This window comes from Bolinopsis microptera, chromosome 8 (genome assembly GCF_026151205.1).
Source record: "Bolinopsis microptera isolate Bmic1 chromosome 8, MBARI_Bmic_1.0, whole genome shotgun sequence".
NCBI lineage: Eukaryota > Metazoa > Ctenophora > Tentaculata > Lobata > Bolinopsidae > Bolinopsis > Bolinopsis microptera.
This window is the reverse complement of record NC_087079.1, coordinates 12,921,945-12,947,107: the sequence shown is the minus strand read 5'-3', so window position 1 is coordinate 12,947,107 and position 25,163 is coordinate 12,921,945. Positions and strand designations below refer to the sequence as shown.

General features: G+C 38.8%; 4 protein-coding genes across 4 annotated transcripts in view; all 4 read right to left on the bottom strand.

The window, feature by feature from the left end:
- LOC134819687 (F-actin-capping protein subunit beta-like) overlaps positions 1–13,417 on the bottom strand; it is a 34,767-nt gene extending 21,350 nt beyond the window's left edge. Inside the window, exon 1 of the mRNA XM_063829771.1 lies at positions 13,414–13,417. The gene's annotated coding sequence lies outside the window, so the exon portion shown is untranslated. The remainder of the gene's footprint in view (positions 1–13,413) is intronic.
- The window catches only part of LOC134819690 (ADP-ribosylation factor 4-like), a 55,399-nt gene that overhangs the window by 24,400 nt on the left and 5,836 nt on the right, over positions 1–25,163 (bottom strand). The gene's annotated exons all lie outside the window — the stretch shown is intronic.
- The window catches only part of LOC134819682 (regulator of nonsense transcripts 2-like), a 93,244-nt gene continuing 68,524 nt past the window's right edge, over positions 444–25,163 (bottom strand). Inside the window, exons 19-25 of the mRNA XM_063829765.1 lie at positions 3,621–3,819; positions 3,128–3,261; positions 2,393–2,552; positions 2,110–2,231; positions 1,760–1,904; positions 1,327–1,532; positions 444–1,149 (exon numbers count right to left, since the gene is read on the bottom strand). Coding sequence (XP_063685835.1) covers positions 1,027–1,149; positions 1,327–1,532; positions 1,760–1,904; positions 2,110–2,231; positions 2,393–2,552; positions 3,128–3,261; positions 3,621–3,819 — 1,089 coding nt within the window. The 3' untranslated portion in view covers positions 444–1,026. The remainder of the gene's footprint in view (positions 1,150–1,326; positions 1,533–1,759; positions 1,905–2,109; positions 2,232–2,392; positions 2,553–3,127; positions 3,262–3,620; positions 3,820–25,163) is intronic.
- On the bottom strand, positions 14,983–16,578 carry LOC134819806 (putative transporter svop-1). The gene has a single exon (XM_063829955.1). The coding sequence runs from the start codon at positions 16,576–16,578 to the stop codon at positions 15,145–15,147; it is 1,434 nt and encodes a 477-aa protein (XP_063686025.1). The 3' UTR covers positions 14,983–15,144.

Here is a 25,163-nt window from a genome sequence, read left to right as displayed (position 1 = left end):
GAGCCCATCATGTCCCAGTGGCTAATTATAGGTTACATTAGGGTTAAGTTATTTTAAAATTCGGACGTGGACAAGACTAGTTAGAAGCATGCTTTCCGGTTTCTATATAATAATTTGAAATAGCTAATATAATCTAATTCTAGTTGTGCGCGCAATTTTGATAGTGCACAGTGGAGAGCATGTTGAAAAATGTACTAACGACTGATGTACCGGTCGAACTATCGGTAGAATTTTCCAAGGCGCTCCTCACATTTAGTCAATTTCATAGATATTCCAGTCTTCACCTAACCATGTGCTTTCGCGCCTCTGCAAACGCAAGGGCTCTGGATAGATTAATTCCAGTCGGGAATAACATGCAGTAGATTAGCACGTTAACAAAAGTAACCGGACGATCTAAACCACTTAAATAATAATATATTTTACAATGAAACACAATTTAGTCGTTTTGAAAATAAAATGTAAGTAATGTTATTAGGTTACATTTACCATCTTGACATATTATCACAGATCCATCTGACATACGACAAATTTAACTCGTATAAGAATTTGTAGACTGTCCCAACAGTGATTTAAGCTACTCGAATTATTTGAATCTAATTAAAAGTCGAAAAGAAAAAGAGGAAAGACGCAAGGATTTTAAGACACAATTCAAGACGTAATATGAAAGTCCTCTGTCCGTTCGTTGACCAGGATCTAACATGTAACATTTTACCCTAAAGCACTATTCAATCAATGTAAGGAGATTAAAATTCGATAGATGTCCGCTAATTGAACATATTAAAAATAGAATAAATTATTGTTTATGTTATAAATATTTTCTATCATTCCTGAAGCCTCACTTCGGACTTTCAACCAAGAACATTTATCAGTTTCGTCTTACCAGTACTAAGCCCAGTATTTCATCAGCGCAGCGCAACAATTCCCCCTTTCTTGTTCTCCGATTCATAATTCTAGACTCAGCGACCAAAGATCACTATCACAAGATTCGTCTGAAATATCACGTGGGAGTTACTCGGCACGTGGGAGTTATTTGGCACTGCTGAAGTTGAACATGTCTGTCGTAAGCTGTGGAGCTTTCCTGGGTTTTTGTTTCCGTTCCCCAGCTCGGTAGGTCACACCGGAAGTCTTGTGCTGATCCAACTGTTCAGCCTGAGATAGAGATTAGAGATATTAGCAAGTCTACATTGTTATCGGTTACATTGGAGACATTAGAACGTTTGATCAAAATCAGGGATACCTTTGACTTTCCAAAAAACAAGAAAATATTTTCCATAAAATGTCAGGGAGCTCCTCAGAAACAGACAGTAATATAGTCCGGAAACTCACCATTAGCTCCTCTTCTTCTTGTCTCATCTCCTGACTCAACACCAGCCTTTTCATCTCCTCTCGTTCCCTAACCGCTGCTTTCTGCTTGTCAAACAGGTTACTTGCAAAGTCAGACTCCACTGGAATATCCATCTTCTTGAATTGTTGTTTGGAACCTTTCTTTATCATGACACTGAACTGCACGGAGTTTCCCTCAATCTTGTGTCCTGTAGGAATACATTAAGTTGACAGCTCGTGCAAGAAGTAATTAGACCTAGATACTGTCAATCACTTTTTATACATAGTAGGAATTAGACAAATCGAGTTGGCCAACACGTCTACACGGACAAATCATGATCATGGGAGTAGAAGAAAGATGTTAAACTTTAAAGTTGAAAAGTTTAAGTGAAGTGCTGATATATTGTGCACATCTTGAATGGTAACTGTGACAAACCTTTGAAGCCCCTATTCATAGGCAGGGCAAGGTCACTACTGTTTACTTTGTTAACTGTACTGTCCATCTTTCTCCCGGTCAGTTCTGACGTCATAGTACGCTCCAGTTCTGCGATGAACTCGTCATCCTCCTCGCACTTTACTGTCTGCAATGGTAACTGTTGTGAATAGGCGCAGGTACCGCTCGGTTTGATAACCCGAAATTTATAAAAGCTTGTGAGTCGTTTATACACGTTAAGGTATTTTTTATACACTGTTAAATAATCCACAATTAAAATTTAAAGTTTAAACTTATGAAAGTTTAAGGTGCTTTGTATAACAGATATTATCACGATACGCCAAATTCCTTACCTCAAGTTTCTTGTTGAGTTGGAGCTCCTCCTCGTTCTCATCGGGTGTCTCTTCTCCTGGTCCCTGGTCTTCAGTCTCCGTATCCTCGTCCTCTTCTGTTTCTTCTGCGTCTTCTTGACTTCCTGTAAATAATTAGAGAGGTTTACAATGACATTTAATTAAAATATAAATAAACAAATCTACCTCAATCTCCCAAAACCCAGATACGGTGGATTTATCTACACTTTGATAGCGGCTTATGTAAAAGAAAGAACAATATAACTAAACAAGGATCACCAGGTACCTAGAAGGTTCTTTAGTTGCGGAGATATCTCAGCAATAGCCAGATCCACCTCAGCGACAGAAGGGTACATGGTAATGTTAGGTCGGATGCTTTCCAGAGTATCCTGTATGCTGTACTCCACGTCTATTGGGAGTGGCTGTACTTTCGTAAACAGGTATTTCTGGCGAGGGTATAATGTTTAAACAGAGAACAAGAAAAAACTTTCCCAGCGTCAGATACTAATATTAAGCCTTGAAAAGTGGAGAAACTGGAAGTGAACATAATATATTGACACAGAGCGGATAACAAGCTTTACTAGCGTCAAATCTACCAATTTTTTACCTTGAAAAATGGTGACACTGAAAGTAACTGAAAGCCTCAAGAGTAAAGAAATGACAAGTGTGAGGTACATCTTACTATATATAAAGCGAGACGATATATATGGATGTGTTTATCCGTACCATTTTACTGACACCACAGCATCAACTTTAACACGACTTTCCGCAAAAACCGTAAAAGATATACAACTGATACTTTTTTGACTGGGTCAAATGCTTTAATGGCCTCCAAATCAGCATGAAAAAATAAAAAATTGGCCAAGGAATAGGAGTTTTAGAGTCCAAAATTTGAACCCCCAAGTGGTGTCAAAAACGCGAATTAAATAGGTAATAAATATTTTAGTCTCTTGAGTCTTGACACTATTTTAGGGTTATACGGGTTCCTGCTAGTTATAATAAATTGAGAAGACTGCTCCACCTGGAAGAAGAGTAAGAAGATATCACACTTCTTCTTAAGAGACCCCTTCTCGAAATATTGCCCACAAGTCTCCAGTATAGTGATAACTATTCTCGTTCTTATCATGTCAGCGGGCTGGTCAATCGGGTTCGTTCCTAGATTGTTTCAGAGGATCAGTTATTCTTTAAAAGATTAAATTAACGATGGGTACTAATATAATAAGAAAATCATATTTTAAAACTAATTACAACACTACAAATCTAATACATTTATTGAGTATTGTGTAACGCGATGGAAATATTTTAAACGGGCAATATCCTGTCCAAACCCAGGATACATTTAAACATGAAGACGTTGTTGCATGAAAAGAATTAATACTACATATCAAAATAAGTTTGAGATATTACGCACGATTTTAATAGTTTAATAATTTGGTAAAAACCTAAATAAAAATTACATCTTATTGAATAGATTAATGAGACTTAAAATGCAAGCAAACTTCAAAAATACCCACCATCAGGTAGAGCTCCGAAGGAGATAACGAGATAAAGAGAATTGAAAATAATATTACTCTCAATCATCCTATAGTTATACAGTTCTCCCAGGAGTTTCGCTTCAGAGATCCTCCTCTGGTTGTACTGAGGCTGGTTTATCTCCATGCCTATACGCATAGCTTCTAGAACATTGTCCACCACCAGGATACCAACTGTCTCCTAAAAATGTTGAGGTTAGCGGGTTGTTGTGTATTAAGTTTATTGTTATCGTTATTTGTTATATTATTATAAATAGTTTATTATATAGTTATAGGTACTTTAAATTTGATAGCGGACCTGCATTACTGCATTAGGCCTCAATTTTTGTATCACCCTGTATGAAGTATACAAAATCCCGCGATTGATTACATTGACTAAACACTGTTCTGCAAGAATTTAGGACAGAGACAAAATTATAGTTAAAGTTTTAGCACGATGATAATGGCAGTGTTTTTACTCTATCTTTTCAGTCTTAACAAGACATGGGAACAAGCTCATGAGTCCAGATCACCGACGTGTTCAGAAATTTAGAACAAAAAGCGAATAGGACAATAGCGTGGACAGTCAAAGAAAACTCGCGATAATCTCGTGAAAAAATAGGTGCTCTAGGACTTAGTCGATCGTGGGTCTCGAGAACATACATTTGTGAGTAGAGTATTTTTTTCGTACTGAAATCTCTAGCTTTGACAATTTAACATGCTTTGGATAATTTGTATTTTGGCAGAAATGACAGTATTTCTAGGTGAGGTTATCAAAACCAATTATTTCCATTTCTGTATAGCAATCAGTTCCGTTATTTAAAGCAAAAGTGTTTCGAATTCTTCATAAAGAATAAGAAATAGGGATAAGAATTAAGGAGTTTCATTTCAGGAGGTGGAGCTGATAGGGTACCAGAAGATATCAGATTCTCTATTTGGAGTTCTAGCACTACACAATCTAAAACTGGAGTTCTCATGGCGAGTAGATCAGGTGCACAGAAGACTCCCGTTTGTTACATACGGTACTCCTTCAGCTCTTACTACCCAACTAGCACATCTGCCCAGTATATCTGTGAGAGTATGAACTACAAAAACCTTGCTTCAATTGGAAATGTTTGGAACAGCTACAGTTTTACAGAGAGCTACAGTTCTACCACCAAACAATATAATCTCCAATGCACTAGCCCACAATCCTGCACCTACTCGACCACGTCCAGTTGTTACGGCAGTTATAACTACGCCAGGATATCTTGCTCTGGCTGTAAAGCCAACTCCTTCGTATCTGGAAGTCTCTGCGTTTCTTGTCCAACAGGTGCTACTTCTCCAGAGGACTCAACAACTTGCAATTGTAGAGCAGGTCAATACTGGTTAAACGGAAACTGCCCAATTTGTCCAGCCCACTCAACATCCATTAATGGCTCCAACAGTTGTGAGTGTCAATCAGGAAGATACTGGTTATGGTCTAATGGTAACTGTCCAGTCTGTCCAGTGAACACCTACAGCGAACAAGGCTACACATCCTGCACTCAATGTCCTACAGACTCAACGTCTAGCACCGGATCAGAGGAGTGTAGATGTAAAGCAGGAAGATACTGGTCTAACAGACATTGTCCAGTCTGTCCTGCCAACACCTACAGCGCTGAAGGTTCTATACAGTGTACACCATGTCCTGTTGGGGCAACGTCCCATTCAGGATCAGCTATGTGTGACTGCCAGGCAGGAAAATATTGGGCGAATGGGAATTGTACAAATTGTCCACAAAACACTTTCAGCTCCGCAGGATCAACATCCTGTACTCCCTGTCAAGTAAACTCAACGTCCCACTCTGGATCAGAAGTTTGTGACTGTGCAGCTGGTTTATTTATGGACTCGGGTGTCTGCATCATCTGTCCAATAAACTATTACAGTACAACAGGGAGCACAGTTTGCTCGAAGTGTCCATCTAACAGCAGCTCTACTGCAGGCTCATCATTCTGCAAATGTCCTGCCGGCCAGCATTTCAGCTTGGAAGATGGGACTTGTAACAATTGTGAAGCAGAGACTTCCAGTGACGGTGATTCCCTGACCTGCGAGACATGTGTACCTGGTTCACACAGTGCTCCTGGATCTGATCATTGTAATTGCTCTGGAGGTCTGTACATGGACGAAAGTTACTGTAAGACCTGTTCTGAAAACTTTTACAGCTACTCAGGTGCCACAAATTGTACTGCTTGTCCAAACAATTCCACGTCTTCTACCTATCAGGCATTTTGTTCCTGTCAGCCAGGTTTCTTCTGGAACTTCACATTAAACAACTGCACATCCTGCTCTGAAAACAGCTACACGGATATCACCAACAGCACAAAATGTACCAGTTGCCCAGTTCACTCATCGTCAGAGATGAGCGCCAAACTCTGCGATTGTGAAGCTGGCTACGAAATGGTTTATGATTAAACCAACACAACAAAATGCCAGATTTGTTCAGAAAACCATTACAGCAGTTTTGGATCCCTGAACTGCACTAAATGTCCACATTTCAAAGCTTCCAAACCAGATTCTGGATATTGTTACAGATGCACTTTTGGACAGTATTGGGTAAATCATTCTTGCTTACAATGTCCTGATCACCTATTTGGTGACGGAGTTCACTGTAATGAGTGTCCCAGGGGTTTCCAAGTGGAGAAAGGTTTCTGTTACAAAATAAGTGATGAGTCGGAAGAGGTTCAGTCTCTTCAAAACAAAGAGAAAGAATATGGCAAAATCATCAAATGGCTGAGAGTAGACGTAGCAAGGCTAGAAAAAGTTGAAAAAACGGACAGAGTATTAGTTGTAGTAGTCTTTGTGGTAATCTCCACTATTTTACTGATTTTGTGCTACATTGCTTTTTACAGAGGCTCTAACCTTGGAAAAGGACAAAGCACCGCTAAAGTGAGGATGACAGACGTTACAGAGACAGAGGAGCGGGAGGAGGAAAACAATTTTGCCAATAGTGAACCACCATTCCCACTAAAACTTACTGAAACGGAACGAGAAGGTTTAGATGACGGCGAAAATGCCGTGAGAGAAATATGTATTGGGTGTGGAATTGATGGTGGAGATAACGATGAGGAAGAGAATACTTACGAAGATATAAACCATATTTAATAGAATTAAAAGGAGGGAATATTGAGTCTTATTTGAGATGGAAGGATAAAAAAGCGCAAAGAGCAGCAAAATTAATATATAGTTTAATTTTCGAAGTTATTTTTGTTCAAAAAGCCGGGTAAGGTACATTAAAAATAAATTTGTTTAATTGACAGTGTAGACAAAAAGTTCATGTACATTATGTAAGTGAACAAAGGTTATCAAGATTTAGTTGATTTAGGATTAATTTAATTTCTAATAATTGTTGTTGACCTCACCTCACGCTCCCAACTTGACCTCACAGAACACGCAGCTATACAAATACGACAACCAGCTATGAACAGAACAGACCGCGCACCCAAATGTAGTTCCCTCTGGGACCCCATTCTTCCTAAAATTGCCAAATCCTTAAAGTCCAGACCATCTGGCATTTCCTTCTCAACCTCAACAGAAGACTAAATTTTTATTGACATTGTACTGTAATTTTCACTTTCCCACCCACACCTCCCCCACCCTCCATCCCTGACACCACTCAATCACATATAAGCATTGTCCACCACATCACATTCAGCTGACGACGATTAACACATGTTTATTGAAAGCTTCTACAAGTTAAATCATCGTATCTCTTATATGTTTTTAACCCAACTCCACTCAGTTTTGAATTATTAGTTTTTAATGTTCTTTGTTGTATTCTAATAATAAATTATAAATTTAGAAAACCAATACCGTATAAATTTTAGATTAATAACATCATTTTCTGCTTTATTCTTATCACCATATTAACGCATTTTATCATTTCGATTTTACTTACATCAAATAAAACAAGTAACATGTTATATAATAATTCACGACAAAGATTATAACATCATTTCAATAATTCAATGATGATAAATGGCAGTCTTTTTTGTTATCTTTGCAGTCTTGACAAGGCATGGGAACAGACTCATGACCAACTTGATTAGAAATTTAGTACAAAAAGCAAATTAGATAATAGCGTGGACAGTGAAATAAACCCCGTGTTGCAAATCTCATGACAAGATAGGTGCTCCACGACTAAGACACGGGTTGAAAGAAGAAAAACCAATTTTTGAGAACAATTTTTTCATTCGCTCCAATTTCTTTAGCTGTAACATGTTTTGGAGAATCTGTTGTGTGACAGTTATGACAGTTATTCTAGGTTAGCTTATTTAAAAACCACATTTTTCGATTTAGGCACAACACACTTTTCTGGAATTATTTTCCATTGAAGCAATGGTTATTGTCGATACGAATTAATAAAGAAGTAAAAATTAAGATGCTTTATTTCAGGAGGTGGAGCTGAGAGGGTGCCAGAAGATGTCAGATTCTCTATTTGGAGTTCTAGCACTGCACAGTCTAAAACTGGAGTTCTCATGTCGAGTAGATCAGGTGCACAGAAGACTCCCGTTTGTTACAGAAAGTCCTCAAGCAATTCTTACTACCCCTCCAGTACATCTGTGAGAGTATGAACTACAAAAACCTTGCTTCAATTGGATATGTTGGGTACAGTTACAGTTTTGCAGATAGCTACGTTTCTACCACCAAACCATATAATCTCCAATGCGCTAGCCCACAATCCTGCACCTACTCGACCTCGTCCAGTTGTTACAGATATTACTACTACACAAGGATATCTTGCTCTGGCTGTAAAGCCAACTCCTTCGTATCTGGAAGTCTCTGCGTTTATTGTCCAACAGGTGCTACTTCTCCAGAGGACTCAACAACCTGCAATTGTAGAGCAGGTCAATACTGGTCCAACGGAAACTGCCCACTTTGTCCAGCCCACTCAACATCCACTAGTGGCTCCAACAAATGCGAGTGCCAAGCAGGAAGATACTGGTCGTCTAACGATAACTGTCCTGCCTGTCCAGTCAACACCTACAGCGAACAAGGCTACACATCCTGCACTCAATGTCCTACAGACTCAACATCTAGTACCGGATCAGAGGAGTGTAGATGTAAAGCAGGAAGGTACTGGTCTAACAGACATTGTCCAGTCTGTCCTGCCAACACCTACAGCGCTGAAGGTTCTAAACAGTGTACACCATGTCCTGTTGGGGCAACGTCCCATTCAGGATCAGCCATGTGCGCTTGCAAAGCAGGTAAAAACTGGTCGAGAGGAAGATGCATAACTTGTCCAACTGACACCTACAGCACAGCAGTATCTACCAGCTGCACTGCTTGTCCAAGTGGCTCAAACTCACAAGCAGGCTCAGGTATGTGTGATTGTATGGAGGGCCATCACTGGAGCAAAGGGAATTGTAACGTTTGTCCAGCAGACACTTACAGCTTAGAGGGGTCTATAAGATGTGATTCCTGCCCAGACGGCTCAGTATCTTACCCTGGGTCATCTAGATGTGATTGCCAGGCAGGTAAATACTGGTCGAATGGGAATTGTACAAATTGTCCACAAAACACTTTCAGCTCCGCAGGATCAACATCCTGTACTCCCTGTCAAGTAAACTCAACGTCCCACTCTGGATCAGAAGTCTGTAACTGTGCAATTGGTCTATTCATGGACCTGGGTGTCTGCAGAATCTGTCCAATAGACTATTACAGTACAGCAGGGAGCACAGTTTGCTCGAAGTGTCCATCTAACAGCAGCTCTATTGCAGGCTCATCATTCTGCAAGTGTCCTGCCGGTCAGCATTTCAACCTGGAAGATGGGACTTGTAACAATTGTGAAGCAGAGACTTATAGTTCTTGGGCTTCCTTAACCTGCGAGACATGTGTACCTGGTTCACACAGTGCCCCTGGATCTGATCACTGTAATTGCTCTGGAGGTCTGTATATGGACGAAGGTTACTGTAAGATCTGTCCTGATAACTTTTACAGCTACTCTGGTGACACAAATTGTACTGCCTGTCCTGGAAACTCAACTTCAGTTGTGCATCAGGCATTTTGTTCCTGCCCAAGAGGTTTCTTCTGGAACTTCACATTGAACAACTGCACATCCTGCTCTGAAAACAGCTACACGGATACCACCAATAGCACAAAATGTACCAGGTGCCCAGTTCACTCATCGTCAAATATGAGCGCCAGAATCTGTGATTGTGAAGCTGGGTACGAAATGGTTTATGATTCAACCAACACAACAAAATGCCAGATTTGTCCAGAAAACTATTATAGCAGGTTTGGATCCCTGAACTGCACTCAATGTCCACATTTAAAAGCTTCCAAACAAGGCTCTGGATATTGTTATAGATGCACTTTAGGACAGTTTTGGGTTAATCATTCTTGCTTACAATGTCCTGATCACCTTTTTGGTGACGGAGTCCATTGTAATGAGTGTCCCAGGGGTTTCCAAGTGGAGAAAGGTTTCTGTTACAAAATAAGTGATGAGTCGGAAGAGGTAGCACGGCTAGAAAAAGTTGAAAAAACGGACAGAGTATTAGCGGCACCAGCGTTTGTGGTAATCTTCACTATTTTACTGATTTTGTGCTATGTTACACTTTACAGAGGCTCTAACCCCTTAAAACTCTTCGGAAAAGGACAAAGCACCGTTAAAGTGAGGATGACAGACGTTACAGAGACAGAGGAGCAGGAGGAGGAAAACAATTTTGCCAATAGTGAACCATCATTCCCAGTAAAACTTACAGAAACGCAGATGGGAGAAGGTTTGGATGACGGCGATAATGCCGTGAGAGAAATGTGTATTGGGCGTGGAATTGATGGTGGAGATAACGGTGAGGAAGAGAATACTTACGAAGATATAAACCATATTTTATAGAATTGAAAGGAGGAAATATTGAGAATTATTTGAGATGAAAGGACGACAAAGCTCAATGAGCAGAAAAATTAATAGAAATTAATAGAAAGTTTAGTTTTCGAAGTTATTTTTCTTCAAAAAGCCGGGTTAGATTAATTGAAAAATAAAAAATAAATTTGTTTAATTGAAACTTGAAAGTGTAAACAAAACGTTCATGAACATTATCTGAGTGAACGAAATTTATGAAGATTTTTTTAATTTATGATGATTTTGATTTCTCGTATTTGCTCTTGAATTATTAGTATTTAATGTTCTTCGTTGTATTCTAATAATCAATTATTCATTTAGAAATGCCACTTTCATTTTTAACTCTCATTTGGTATTAAATAATGAACCAACCGAAAACTACAAACAAAAATGTTTCTTTTTCCGGTTATGTAATACTAAATTCGTTCAAAATAGGGTAGTAATCGATACCATACCTGTCATGATTTTCCTCGAAACGTGCAGTTTCTTTGGCAAAGGTTGACAGGTCATTTGATAAATCTCTTAAATCTCACATATTTGAACCATTTAGTCATGACAAACAATGTAAATAATGATCAAAGTTTCCAAAAATCATCAGGCATTTTCATTAAAAATAAAATCATCACTGTAAAAATAAGTTATAAATAAAGCTGTCACACATAATGTTAGTCCAAGACAGCAACAAACAAGTGGATCTGGATAAAATCTTCTCTTAATTTGACATCCACTAAATGTCAGTTTCCTTACTTTTATGGCATCTTGCATGTTCTTAACTACAATAATATCACATAATATTTATTACAATAGGGTATTTGCGGTCTGCAGCTATCAGGATTTCTTATGTATCAAGCTTCATATCCACAAAAATTGTTTGTTTCGTGTAGTCATAAAGTCTAGCTGTGGTCTGTTCTTCAATCTGTCAGACAAAATAAGAAAGACGGCTCCTGTCATTAAACTCTTGTCCAGTACGTTTCGTCGATTTGCAGTTTCAATTTATTCGTTCACCATAACTGTTCATGTTACTTTCATAACTAATATTCACCCAGCCATGTGGTATCATCAACGCTCAGTGATCAACCCTAGGATAATTTGCGTCCTTACCTTATTCATCAGATTTTCTGGTAAGTGAAAGATCAAATTCAAAATGTTCTTTTTCAAAAATGGTTCTTTTTCAAGAATTGTTCTTTTTCAAAAATTGTTAATTTTTATGATAATAATAGTAAAATGCGCTGGTGATAAAAGCCTTTAAGTAAGTATCACGTTTGATCAAGATGATGTTTTTGAACAACTATTATTTTTAATTTCAGGAAATTTCGCAACAGTTGTGCCGAACGAAGTCCAGTTCTCCATCTGGAGTTCCAGTACAATACAATCCAACACTGGCGTCCTCATGGCTAGTATAGAGGGACGACAGAACACTCCCATTTGCCGCAGATACAGCTCTATGGACTATCATCCTGACAGTCCGTCCGCTCAGTATATCTGCGAGAGTATGAACTACAAAAAACTGGAATCAACCGGGAGTCTGCAGAATGACTATAGTTTCGCTGAGGCGTACAAATCAGAAGAGAAGATTTTCAACCTGACATGTTCAAATTCTACTTCGTGCGAATACATTACGCTCTACTCGTGCTATTACAGGAACAGCAACAACAAGAGATTCTACTACGCCAAGATATCTTGCTCGGGCTGTAAAGCCAACTCTTTCGTATCTGGAAATCTTTGTGTTTCTTGTCCAACAGGTGCTACTTCTCCAGAGGACTCAACAACCTGCAATTGTAGAGCAGGCCAATACTGGTCAAACGGAAACTGTCCACTTTGTCTTAAAAACACTTTCAGTAGCCTGGGTTCCACATCCTGTAACCAATGTCCTGGAAACTCAACCTCCTCCTCCGGATCAGATATCTGTTATTGTCCTTCAGGAATGTCCTGGTCAAATGGCAACTGCACAGCTTGCCCGGCAAACACCTATAGCATAGCTGGCTCCAACGAATGTACGTCATGTCCAGCTGGTACAACATCAGTCGCTGGATCAGGAATGTGTGCCTGCAATGCGGGGGAACACTGGTCTGATGGGAATTGTCATGCCTGTTCGGTTAACACTTACAGTCTCACAGGAGCTTCTGATTGTACAGCATGCCCTAACGGATCTACTTCTTACATTCAATCAAAGAAGTGTAGATGTACGGCGGGGCAGTTCTGGTCTAACGAAAATTGTTCAGTGTGTCCAGCAAACACTTTTAGTTCTAGTGGATTCTCTCATTGCTCTGAGTGCCCGGCTAATTCCACATCCTCCCCCGGATCTGAGATTTGTGACTGTGATGCTGGTCTGTACATGTCAGACTATGGAGTGTGCAGCCCATGTCCCACAGACTTCTACAGTCCCGCGTCTGGTAGCACAGATTGTTTGTCATGTCCGGCTGACAGCAACTCAACAGTGGGATCGTCATTCTGTACTTGTAATCCTGGACAATTCTTCAATATCACAGCGGAAGCTTGTGAGGAATGTGCTGAAGACAGTTACAGTGACTGGTGATTCCCTGACCTGCGAGACATGTGTACCTGGATCACACAGTGCTCCTGGATCTGACCACTGTAATTGCTCTGGAGGTCTGTTCATGGACGGAGGTTACTGTAAGATCTGTCCTGATAACTTTTACAGCTACTCCGGTGACACAAATTGTACTGCTTGTCCAAACAATTCTACATCGTCTCCTTACCAGGCATTCTGTACTTGCCCTGCTGGAAATTACTGGAATTTTAACAAAAGTATCTGTGAGGAATGCTCCTACGATCACTTTATGAACGTTACCAACAGTACCGGGTGTATGGAGTGTCCAGAAAATTCTAGATCTTGGAGAGGCTCCTCAAAGTGCTTCTGTAATTCAGGATATAAAATGGCTATTGGTAACACCACAGAATGTGAGATTTGCCCAGCAAATTATTTCAGCCAGTTTGGGGCAACCTATTGCAGAAAGTGTCCAATTTTCAAGACATCAAGACAAGGATCTGACAGCTGCTACAGATGTGTCTTTGGACAGTATTGGGCAGACCATGCTTGTTATCAGTGCCCAGATCACCTGTTTGGTGACGGAGTTCATTGTAACAGGTGCCCCCGGGGCTTCCAAGTGGAGAGAGGTTTTTGTTACAAGGTAAGTGACCAGTCTCAAGATATCAAGAAACTTCAAGCTAAGGATGAGCAATATGAGAATACTGTAAAATTACTGAGGAATGGGTTGATTGGGATTGCCGCTTTTCTGGCTGTAGTATTTTTGATCTGGAGCTATGTAAAATTTTGCCATCATAGCAATGTTCTTGATGACCCTGTTGTCGAAAAGGGGGTCTCAGTGGGATCGTTTACAACTAATACTCCACACAATAGAGCCAACTCTGTTACTCTGGTAGAAGATGGTGAAAGTGGTCAAAATGTTAATTTGAACAATCTGAACAGTGGTGATCAGGATCAAGATGTGATGGAAAATCATGATGAAATGAAGGAAACGAATGAGAACACATACGAAGACATTTGAGTATATTTGAGATAATCTAGACACGTCTACACAATACCATAACAAGGAAGACCTAGTGGAGGCAGGAAACATGCGTGAAGCAGCAGCATACACATAAAACTTTGGTCTGGAAAACATAAGATGACAACCATGACACTTGTCATATCAGGAAAATTGATGAATAACGCGACAGTAATTCAGACTGTATTTTCATTATCTGATTGTATCGTTTTTCATAATTTTTATTATATGAATAAAAATCGACGAACTGTATAACTTCCATTCTGATTCAAACATTTTAATGATAGGCGAAACAGTGCTTTATATTTTTTCCTTTTCACCCTTTTGAAAAAAGGCAATAGTGAAAGGTTACGAATGGACGTTTTTGCAGAAAAACGTGGATTTTGGAGATTGCAGTAGGTGGGTCTGAATATGTCGTCAGTCCTTCCTTACTTCCGTTAGTAACCATGCAACGAAAAAGTTGCGCGCGCGAGGATTGCTTGCGGAGATGTGATGTATAGATAGCCTGTGATCTATGAATGCGCGGCGCAACTGTGTTTTAATGTATACGATGTAATGTATAATATTAGGTTATAAGCCCAATTTGTACGTGGCACGCGTAGTGTATTGATGTGTACACGAGTATAGTTACCTTTGCTTACAATTTAAGTTCTTTGCTTTACAAGTTAAGTTCTTTGGCAATTGAACTGAATTTCAAGTGTTTCCTCAATTCCTGTACTTAATGCATAATTTATCAATATTATTATCATGAAGACTGAAGTGAGCTGATTGGAGCTTATACTTAAATTTATAGTAAATGTGAAATGGAAATCTAGCGTCCGCCAAAACGAAACAACGGGCGCAATTCTTGTTGTGACTCATAATTGATAATCTATATGATTTTATCAATCTATGTTATTTTTATGATTATTTCCCTATAAACGAAAAGTCAATTTAAGAGTTTCAACATTTAGTAATAATACAAACATTTGGCCAATGTAAATATATTGTTTTCCTCTAAGTTGCCATATTGTCATTTCTACCAATGCTTAAACTACTAAAGATAATTTTCCGTGGCGGAAACTGCGAGAAAATAAAATTCGTCAGGTATGTTTCCTAATCACCACTGGAATAGTGTTGGTCCATAACCAAGAAAGTTCTATGTGTCTTTCATCACAACATCTTTCGTCTCCCTGTTGTATATCAAAGTCATAATAAATCCCAAAACTGAAGCAGTAAAAAGCAGTCCAGTAACAATATTAGGATCCATGTAGTAGAAGACACTAACACTGCCAGTACCGAGAACCCCGCCAATCTTTCCAGCGCTGTTTATAAATCCCGTGGCAGTGGTCCGAATGTTTGTGGGGAAGGTCTCAGGGAATATTATCCAGAGGAGTGCATTAATGAAACCCCCGAAGAAGTTAGCCGCTGATACGAGGAAAACAGTAACTGTGCTGTTCATACAGAGAAACAGGGCAGCTATGACAAAAATAAATATGAAACTAGATATTCTAAGGGATAAACGACGTCCGAGAAAAGCCGCTGAAACTGTAGCCAGTATATTCCCAACAGCAAATGGAGCCGTGCTAATTGCTAGTTTGATCAGTTCTTCTTGAGTAAGTATGGAACAAGTCCGTGTTGATTGGTTTCTTGGAGCTGAACTACATCCGTTCTTTATAATCAGAGGCTGGTAAAGGATGAAAGCAAACGTTAAAAAGACACTACAAAAGTAAAGGACAGATAGAGTTACCGTAGATCTCTTATGTTGAGGACCAAAAATGACAGAATAAGAACCAAGATCTTCTTTTCTTGAGCATGATAACTTTAAATCAGATGGGAGATGCTTCTTGTTAAGTTTAGCCATAAACCTAACAGATTGAACCACTTTATCATCTTGTCCGCTGACCAGAAAATACCGAGGGGAGCCGGGAAGTAAGAATGTTAAAGCTAGAGCAGGAATCAAGGGTAAAGACATAACTATTATAAACCAACGCCAACCTATGCTATTTAACATTAACCAGGCAATAAAGTACAGTAAGGCGTAGGATGACGCAGCAACAATATTAAACATTGTCATCCCAATCAGGCGGTCCTTACTCTCAGAGAATTCCGTTGCATAGCAAATTATACAGTTTATGTTGGTTCCAATACAGGCTCCAGTGACACTCCGAACAACTATGAAGACCCATTTATTTGGAGAAAGTGCACTGGTTATTGTGGCTATAGTCATTATGATCATCGACCATTTAAGAACCAATTTTCTTCCAAATTTATCAGAGATCTTCCCAAATACTATAGCGAAAATAGCGTAGAATATAAAAACTGACATGCTGACAGCACCTTCAAATGCGGGTGACAACTTCCACTCACATCTTTGGAGCGGGATTATAACTGCAATTATACATATTTCCGACAAGTCGGAAACTGAAAGAAGTCCAGTTAGAAGCCAATACAAATATTGAGCAGGTCCTCGACCTATTATCTTGTACACTTCATCAAGATCCAACTCCTTTTCATCATCATCCTCAGGTGCTTTTTCAGTCGTGGTGGACCCATACTCTCCGTGCTTTTTGTCTAATAGAGTTTCTTCCATCTCTGTAATTTTAGTTTAACATTTCTTTATAAAATGTTGAGGAGGGGCTTGCCGTTTTCCTATTAAAATGTTTGGACTACTTTACTTAATGGTGAAAATAGTAAAGAAACGAATGTGCTGTCAAATTAGCGATGGTAAAAATTAAGCTTAAGAAACAAAAAGTCTAACAATTCCTGCCATGATGTCATCTAAACTTAAAGGTTTGTCTCATAAACAAAGGTCGAAATAATTCAATTGTATAAAAGTATAAAGCGGGAGTAAAACTTTGAACATCTGTAATACGAGTAACCATGGAGACGATGAGTTAAGTTAAAGAGGAAGTTTTCCTATAATAACTAACAAAGACCAGGTTATATATTGTACAATTAATTGTGTGCACAACATTGTGTGTACACTGTACACCACATCTAACTATGTGTAACGAAGAGCTAATATAGCCGGACCTAAAACTTTGTAAACAGACTGTTTACACGTGTGCTCGCTGCACATTGTTAAATGCGGTATAAAACGCGGTCATACCTCTGATGAATATATATTTGACCAAAATTTGAGAATAAATGGGCAAAATAGGTATCATTTTCATTATTTTTCGGTCGAAATGGGTCAAGATTTAGTCAAAATAGAAAAAAAAATATATATATATTATATATTTCTGATACTAATATTATACTCCATATAATATACTCCATATAATAGAGCTAAAATATAGCTGTATTTGCTAACTAGAGGACGGCGAAAACGTTGGACAGTATCCAGATAGCCCGACACGAGTTCGCAATTTATGATTGGAATACTAAGATGACATATAATTTTTTACTATTTTCACCATTAAGCAATGGAGCTGGAGTTCAAACATTTTTATAGGGAAATGATAATGATCCCTCCACCCCCCGGCCCTAGTTTTTATAAAGAAATGTTAAACTGAAATTGCAGGTATGGAAGAAACACTGATGGATTTAAAAAACGAACAGTACTATCCCATTCGCTCATCTTACTTTAATTTGTGTGTCCGCAATGTTGAGCGTACATTAACACTTACATTGAGCACTGCTATTGCGGTCCTTTATGTTGGTAGTTGTTACTTTTGCTGAAAAATTTTATAAATTTTTGTTTTATTTATTTATTTCTTTGAGTTCAGCCTGGATTAATTTTTTTGGGCATCCAATTTTGCAGACATACTGGCCTGTTATTGACGCTGATTGATCCATCACTTCTGCCAAAATCAATGCGTTTCTAAATTTGCTGATACATGTTATAGACTTAAATTGTTACTTGTCTTCAATAACTATTCTACAGAGTACAGAGATGGCAGAAACTCTTTTAGACAAAGGGAACGAAGATTACGGGTCGATAACAACTGAAAGAGAACCTACGGAAGATGATGAAAAAGAGCTGGATCTTGATGAAGTGTACAAGATAATAGGTCGAGGACCTGCTCAGTATTTGTATTGGCTTCTAACTGGATTGCTTTCAGTTTCCGACATTGCAGAAATAGGTATGATTGCAGTTATACTCCCGCTCCAAAGATGTGAGTGGAAGTTGTCACTCACATTTGAAGGCGCTGTCAGCATGTCAGTTTTTATCTTCTACGCAATCTTTGCTGTAGCATTCGGAAAGATCTCTGATAAATTTGGAAGAAAATTGGTTCTTAAATGGTCAATGGTCGTAATGACTTTAGCTACAATAACCAGTGCACTTGCTCCAAATAAATGGGTCTTCATAGTTTTTCGGAGTATCACTGGAGCCTGTATTGGAACTAATTTGAACTGTATTCTTTGCTACGCAACGGAATTCTCTGAAAGTAAGGACCGCCTGATTGGGATGACAATGTTTAATATTGTGACTTCGTCAGCTGCTGCGTTAGTCCACTTTATTGCATGGTTAACGTTGAATAACATAGGTTGGCGTTGGTTTATAATAGTAATGTCTTTACCCTTTATTCCTGCTCTAGCTTTGACATTTTTTCTTCCCGGCTCGCCTCGTTATTTTCTGGTCAGTGGGCAACACGATAAAGCACTTCAATCTGTTAGATTTATGGCCAAGCTTAACAAGAAGCATCTTCCATCTGACTTAAAGTTAACATGCTCAAGAAATGAAGATCTTGGTTCTTATTCGGTCATTTTTGGCTCTCAGCATAGGAGATCTATGGTAACTCTATCTGTCCTATATTCTTGTAACGTCCTCATTGGGTTTGCGTTTTTCCTTTACCAGCCTCTGATTATAAAGAACGGATGCAGTTCGGGGTCCAGAAACCATTCAACACGGACTTGTTCAATTCTTGATCAAGAAGAACTGGTTAAACTAACTATTAGCACCGTTCTACTGGTCGTTGGGAATATACTGGCTACAGTTTCCGCAGCTTGTCTGGGACGTCGCCTATCCCTGAGAATTCCGGGTTTCTTTTTAATGATTTTCATAGCTGCTATGTTCTTTTGTGTAAACAGCACAATTACTGTTTTCGTCATCTCAGCGGTAAACTTCTTCGGGGGTTTCATTAATGCAATCCTCTGGATAATATTTCCTGAGACCTTCCCCACAAACATTCGAACCACTGCCACAGGTTTTATTAACGGCTGTGGGAAAATTGGTGGCGTCCTTGGTTCTGGTATTGTTAGCGTTTTCTACTACATGGACCCTCATATCGTGACAGGACTGATCTTGATTGCTTCGGTCTTGGGATTTGTGATGGCGTTAATATTCAAAAAAGAGACGAAGGATGTCGTGATGAAAGACACATGAACGTTACTTTTTGTCTTCCTACTATTGCTGTGTGCATGTCACATTTCACTAGAAGTTTATTAAGCTTTAAAATCAATTTACCTTTTCAATACGGGACGAAATATTTGATGTATTGTATTTTTGATTTCGATGAAATCTGCTCTAGATAAGAAATATTTTAAAGAAAATTTGTATACCTTACGAGACATTTAAAAGGTAAGAAAGTCGGTGGTTTTCGAAAAAAACACCATATTTTCGGACAAAAATTTAGGTAACTTTTATTATTTTTCACGTATTTCTTTAATTATGACTTTGTCGATTTGCTATCAAAATAATATACATTTTCACTGCTTAACAACTACTTTTATTGCTTACTGTATTGAAAATCTCCCAAAAAAGATGAAAAGATTTCGGATAATAGATGGTTTTTAATGCGGGATGTCCTGTCAAAAAGCGTTCGATAAGGTATGTTTGGCGACGGATTAAACGGCCGACTGTTTCCGGGATCCCTGCTTATCTCTTCCACATCTTACTATATATAAAGCGAGACGATATATATATATATATTTATCTGTGCCATTTTACTGACACCACGGCATCAACTTTAACGCGAATTTCTGCAAAAACCGTAAAAGATATACAACTGAAACTTTTTTGACTGGGTCAAATGCTTTAATGGCCTCCAAATCAGCATGAAAAAATAAAAAATTGGCCAAGAAATAGGAGTTTTAGAGCCCAAAATTTGGTACCCCAAGTGGTGTCAAAAATGCGAATTAAATAGGTAATAATTGTTTTAGTCTCTTGAGTCTTGACACCATTTTAGGGTTAGACGGGTTCCTGCTAGTTCTACTAACACCTACAAAATAACTGATAGCTGAAACAAAAGAATTATTTTAAAAAAGATTAAAAAAAGAAAAAAAGAAAAAGGTATATGCACATAGCCATCAAGGTTGGATGGCCTGTGTACTCGATGATGCGGCTGACTTTACAGGTGTCGATAACATCAGCAGAGACGCAGTAAAACAGTTAGCCCTAAACTGAGTGGAATGGAGGAACGTGTGTGATGCAGACCACTCCAACGACTAGGAGGAGACCTCTTCATGTAGCATGTATGTAACCTTTTTCTACTTGTTAGAGATGTTGCTTATATATTTCCAGTTCTATATATTATTATGCCTTTAGTTTATATTATAGGACCTTTGGCTTATATACTTTTACCTTAACTTTGTTATCTCTCAGGATATATTGTTATATAATCTACATGTTCCTGTGATAATACTTCGAACACACTTTCATTATACTCAGTTGTGTATCATTGCCCCAGACTATTATAACAGGCCTACACTTCACGCAATACAGCCCTACACTCTACTGCTCTACAGTCCTTACTCGTAGAAATGCGAACTTGAAAACATGTGCACACTGCACTGCAAGTTGTGGGAATCATGGTATCATGTTATCACTACACATTGTTAAATGAGGTACAACGAGGTCACACACTTACTCAATATATTTTGACTTTATTTGACTGTGTTGCTGTTGTTATGATTAGGGCGTGAGACATGAAAAAAAAGGACTCGCGAAAATTCTCATATTTTCAATTGATGTCACTGTTATTTTGTTTTTGTACATAAATTAGGGTTAGGGTCCTATCTCCGTAATGTTTTGCAAACGCCCACGAGCCCTGTTTTTTCACGGCTCGACGCCGACTAGCCTAGAGTCTCACGTCCAAGAGTCCTGGACCCGCTATTTATGTGCTTTAAAACAGTTTCGCTTTCTCCAATTGCAACTTTAAGTAGTCCTGTATTTTAGGACGCCTCTCTAGAGTCCCGGACCTGCGATTTAAATTGTCTCCAACATTTGTAACAGGCTATCTGTGGAAATGGGTAGCACGGTTAATGACCATGGTCCTTTCTCAAACTTTCAATCCTCAGTTAGGTACAAAGAATAGTCTACAAATTTTTTAATAACATAAAAAGGGATGAGAATCACTTTATTTATGAAAAATATCGCGTAACAACATTTACATAAGCCCCCTCCCGGGTTGCAACATTGCCATGTTACGCAAATAATTGCCGCGCTAACGAAATATTTGCCATCTTAGCAAAATATGCGCCGTGTTATGATGTATTTGCCAGGCTGCGCGTGATGATGCAATTATTTCATAAGGAGGCGAATTTTACGTTAGGAAAATGCGCATTCTTAGCAAAATATTTGCCAAACGGTCAGACGCGCGCTGCACGCTTCTTTTCAGTTTGTTTACGCGAGAATGAAATCTTCGCATTCTTAGCAAAATATTCGCCTCCTTATAATTTATTTGCGCGAGAGTTAAATCTACGCTTTCTTAGCAAAATATTCGCCACCTTATAATTTATTTGCGCGAGAGTTAAATCTACGCTTTCTTAGCAAAATATTCGCCACCTTATAATTTATTTGCGGGAGAGTTAAATCTACGCTTTCTTAGCATAATATTTGCCGCCTTATAATTTATTTGCGGGAGAGTTAAATCTAGGTACGCTTTCTTAGGAAAATCTTTGCCACCTTATATTTTACATAACTTCATTTGTGATAGGAATTAGGATCATATGCTGCTTACGACTCTGCAGTGGATCACATACTGTATACGTGGATACGTATACGATTGAACTGACCCGAAGGAATTATGATCAGTGGATCGAAATACATAACGTGACCGACGAATCGCGTCCACAAGATCACTTCGAAATAAGTAACGTGAACCGGCCTGACGAATCACTTGATGAGTTTATGATCCAAAAGAAGGATAGGATCTGACCTGAACTTGGAAATTAGATAGGATATTGTGTCGCACTGAATATAATAGAGTACGCTACCTGGATTGTAGTGCGACACATTCTGTAGTCAGTGTAGTGCGAAAGATTACTTTTATAGTGTTAGCAGTTAAAAATCTAAACTTCATCCCGTTTCAAATATCAAACCACAGTACGAATTATTGCACTAATGCCGGTTATAATGAGGTCTAAAACACACGCTCAAAGTTAAAGTGTGTTTATATTTACCAAATCCAATTAAACTTTAGTTGATGTTAACTTGTTAATTATAACTGTGTACGAGTACGACTACCTACCTAACAGTAACCGCTTCGATTTGTTTAACAAAACATCATTTTCCGAACTAGAGTGCGGTACCTATGACTTAGACTTTACTCCGCTAGAAACAACAAAATTTAAACAATTGGACAGTAGCGAATCTACCTAGCGAACTTTAGTGTTAGAACTTAGCGGTGACCGACAACTAGGAACCTCTCATTCCGGCCTCCCACAGCTAGGTATCACATGACATGGCCCAATCAGTGACGTATCATTTGTGATGTGATCCATATTATTCACATGACAGTTTAGTAAGTAGTTGTGTTTGAGAAGTGTTTGAGCTCTCGGCATGTGTTCACATAACGGACGTGAGCCAGGTCCAAAAGGGGCTGGTTCTCGTATCCAAGGATGTGAGCCGAGCATGCACTGAAGCGGAAAGCTGCTGAACAGCCCAAGGCAGTAGAGCCAAGGCGTCCGGATCTGCACAGCACTCTGAAGCGAAGACCTCAGAAGAATTCCTCCTTCCTTCTACATGCACCTCCACGAGACGGGACCAGCCCTTTGTTATCTTCGGCGGGAAGACAGATAGGAATGTACGAGTCGTTGCCTTCTCTACAGCCCGGAACCTTGCTACGCTGGCATGGTAGCAACTGGATTGCAGACGGCACGTTTTACGTCGCCCCGAATATATTCACCCAGAGCTTTACGATTCATGCTGTTATTGACCAGAAATTTTTGCTGTGAAATCAGTGGATACCTGAAGATTGAGAGATGGACGCCTCGAGATTGTTCTACAACTGTTTAAACCAACTTCAATCGGTGTATTTTCGAACGCTGATTCCGAATAACCCCTCATGACATCGATCACGTGATATGACCGTAAGTTGACCCGAACTAAAGTCAACTACCTTCAGAACACGCACTGAAGTCCACCAGGGAATTCTGTCAAATTCGAAGAAAACTTTTTGTGAATTACCTAAGTTATGTTTGTAAACAGTAAAATAACTAATTCGTCAATCATGGATATGCAAATGATCCAGTTTCTCTCTAAACTTAAAACTCCGTAATATTTTAAATCGATTTACTCGCGCATTCTTGAAAAAATAATTGCCAAACAGTTTGACGCGCGTTGCACGCCCCTTTTTGGTTTGTTTACGCGAGAATGCAATCTTCGCATTATTAGCAAAATATTCGCATCCTTATAATTATTTGCGCGACCCAAATAAATCTTCGCTTCCTTAGGGAAATATTCGCCACCTTATAATTTATTTGCGAGAGGATTCAATGTGTGTTTTATATGTTCGCGCAGTTCTTAGCAAAATATTTATCTGAACGAAAGCTCAAAATTTACCGAGAAATTGACCGTCTAATTAATTTATTTTGATGACTGTTTCTGACCTAAAATTGCACAAAAAATCGATTTAACTAGGTTTCAGAACCTATAAACAAATCCTTATTCCTCAAAATTTATGTTTTATAGTTAATACGAGCAACAAGCAACGCCAACATGTAGGTATATTTTATTGATCCTTCGGTTCTACAGCTCTTGACCTAGGGCTGAAACCGTAAGATCGAGGCAATCCTCACCTCAACTGATCGAACTTGATCGGAGAGCAGAGTACGACAAAACACAGCAGGTAAGCAATTCATTTTTGTGACTGTTCCTCACGTGTACAACGTTGCACGAGAAATCGATTTAAATTGGTTTTACAGCCCTAATCATGACCTACGGACTACGGAGTTGAACTTAAGCTGAGACCGAAAGATCGAGGCAATCCTCACCTTCAATGATCGAACAGGTACTACTAACATCGATCACGTGATATGACCGTAAGTTGACCCGAACTAAAGTAGACTACCTTCTGAACACGCACTGAAGTCCACCAGGGAAATATATTGAAAAATATATTTTGTCAAACTCGAAGAAAACTTCTTGTGAATTACCTAAGTTATGTTTGTAAACAGTAAAATAACTAATTCGTCAATCATGGATATGCAGATGATCCAGTTTCTCTCTAAACTTAAAACTTCGTGATATTTCAATCGATTTTACTCGAATTCTTTTAAAAATATTTGCCTAATAACGGTCTGACGCGCGTTGCACGCTCCTTTTTAGTTTGTTTACACGAGAATGAAATCTTTGCATTCTTAGCAAAATATTCGCCTCCTTATAATTTATTTGCGCGAGAGTTAAATCTACGCTTTCTTAGCAAAATATTCGCCTCCTTATGATTTATTCGCGCGAGGATTGAATATGCGCGTTTTTAAGTTCTTACTTCTTAGCAAAATATTTATTTGAACGAAAACTCAAAATTTACCGAAAAATTTACCTTTTTATTAACTCATTTTGATGACTGTTTCTGATCAGAAATTGCACAAAAAATCGATTTAACTAGGTTTCAGAACATATAAACAATTCCTTATTCCTCAAAATTTATGTTTTATAGTTAATACGAGCAACAAGCAACGCCAACATGTAGGTATATTGTATTGATCCTTCGGTTCTACAGCTCTTGACCTAGGGCTGAAACCGTAAGATCGAGGCAATCCTCACCTCAACTGATCGAACTTGATCGGAGAGCAGAGTACGACAAAACACAGCAGGTAAGCAATTCATTTTTGTGACTGTTCCTCACGTGTACAACGTTGCACGAGAAATCGATTTAAATTGGTTTTACAGCCCTAATCATGACCTACGGACTACGGAGTTGAACTTAAGCTGAGACCGAAAGATCGAGGCAATCCTCACCTTCAATGATCGAACAGGTACTACTAACATCGATCACGTGATATGACCGT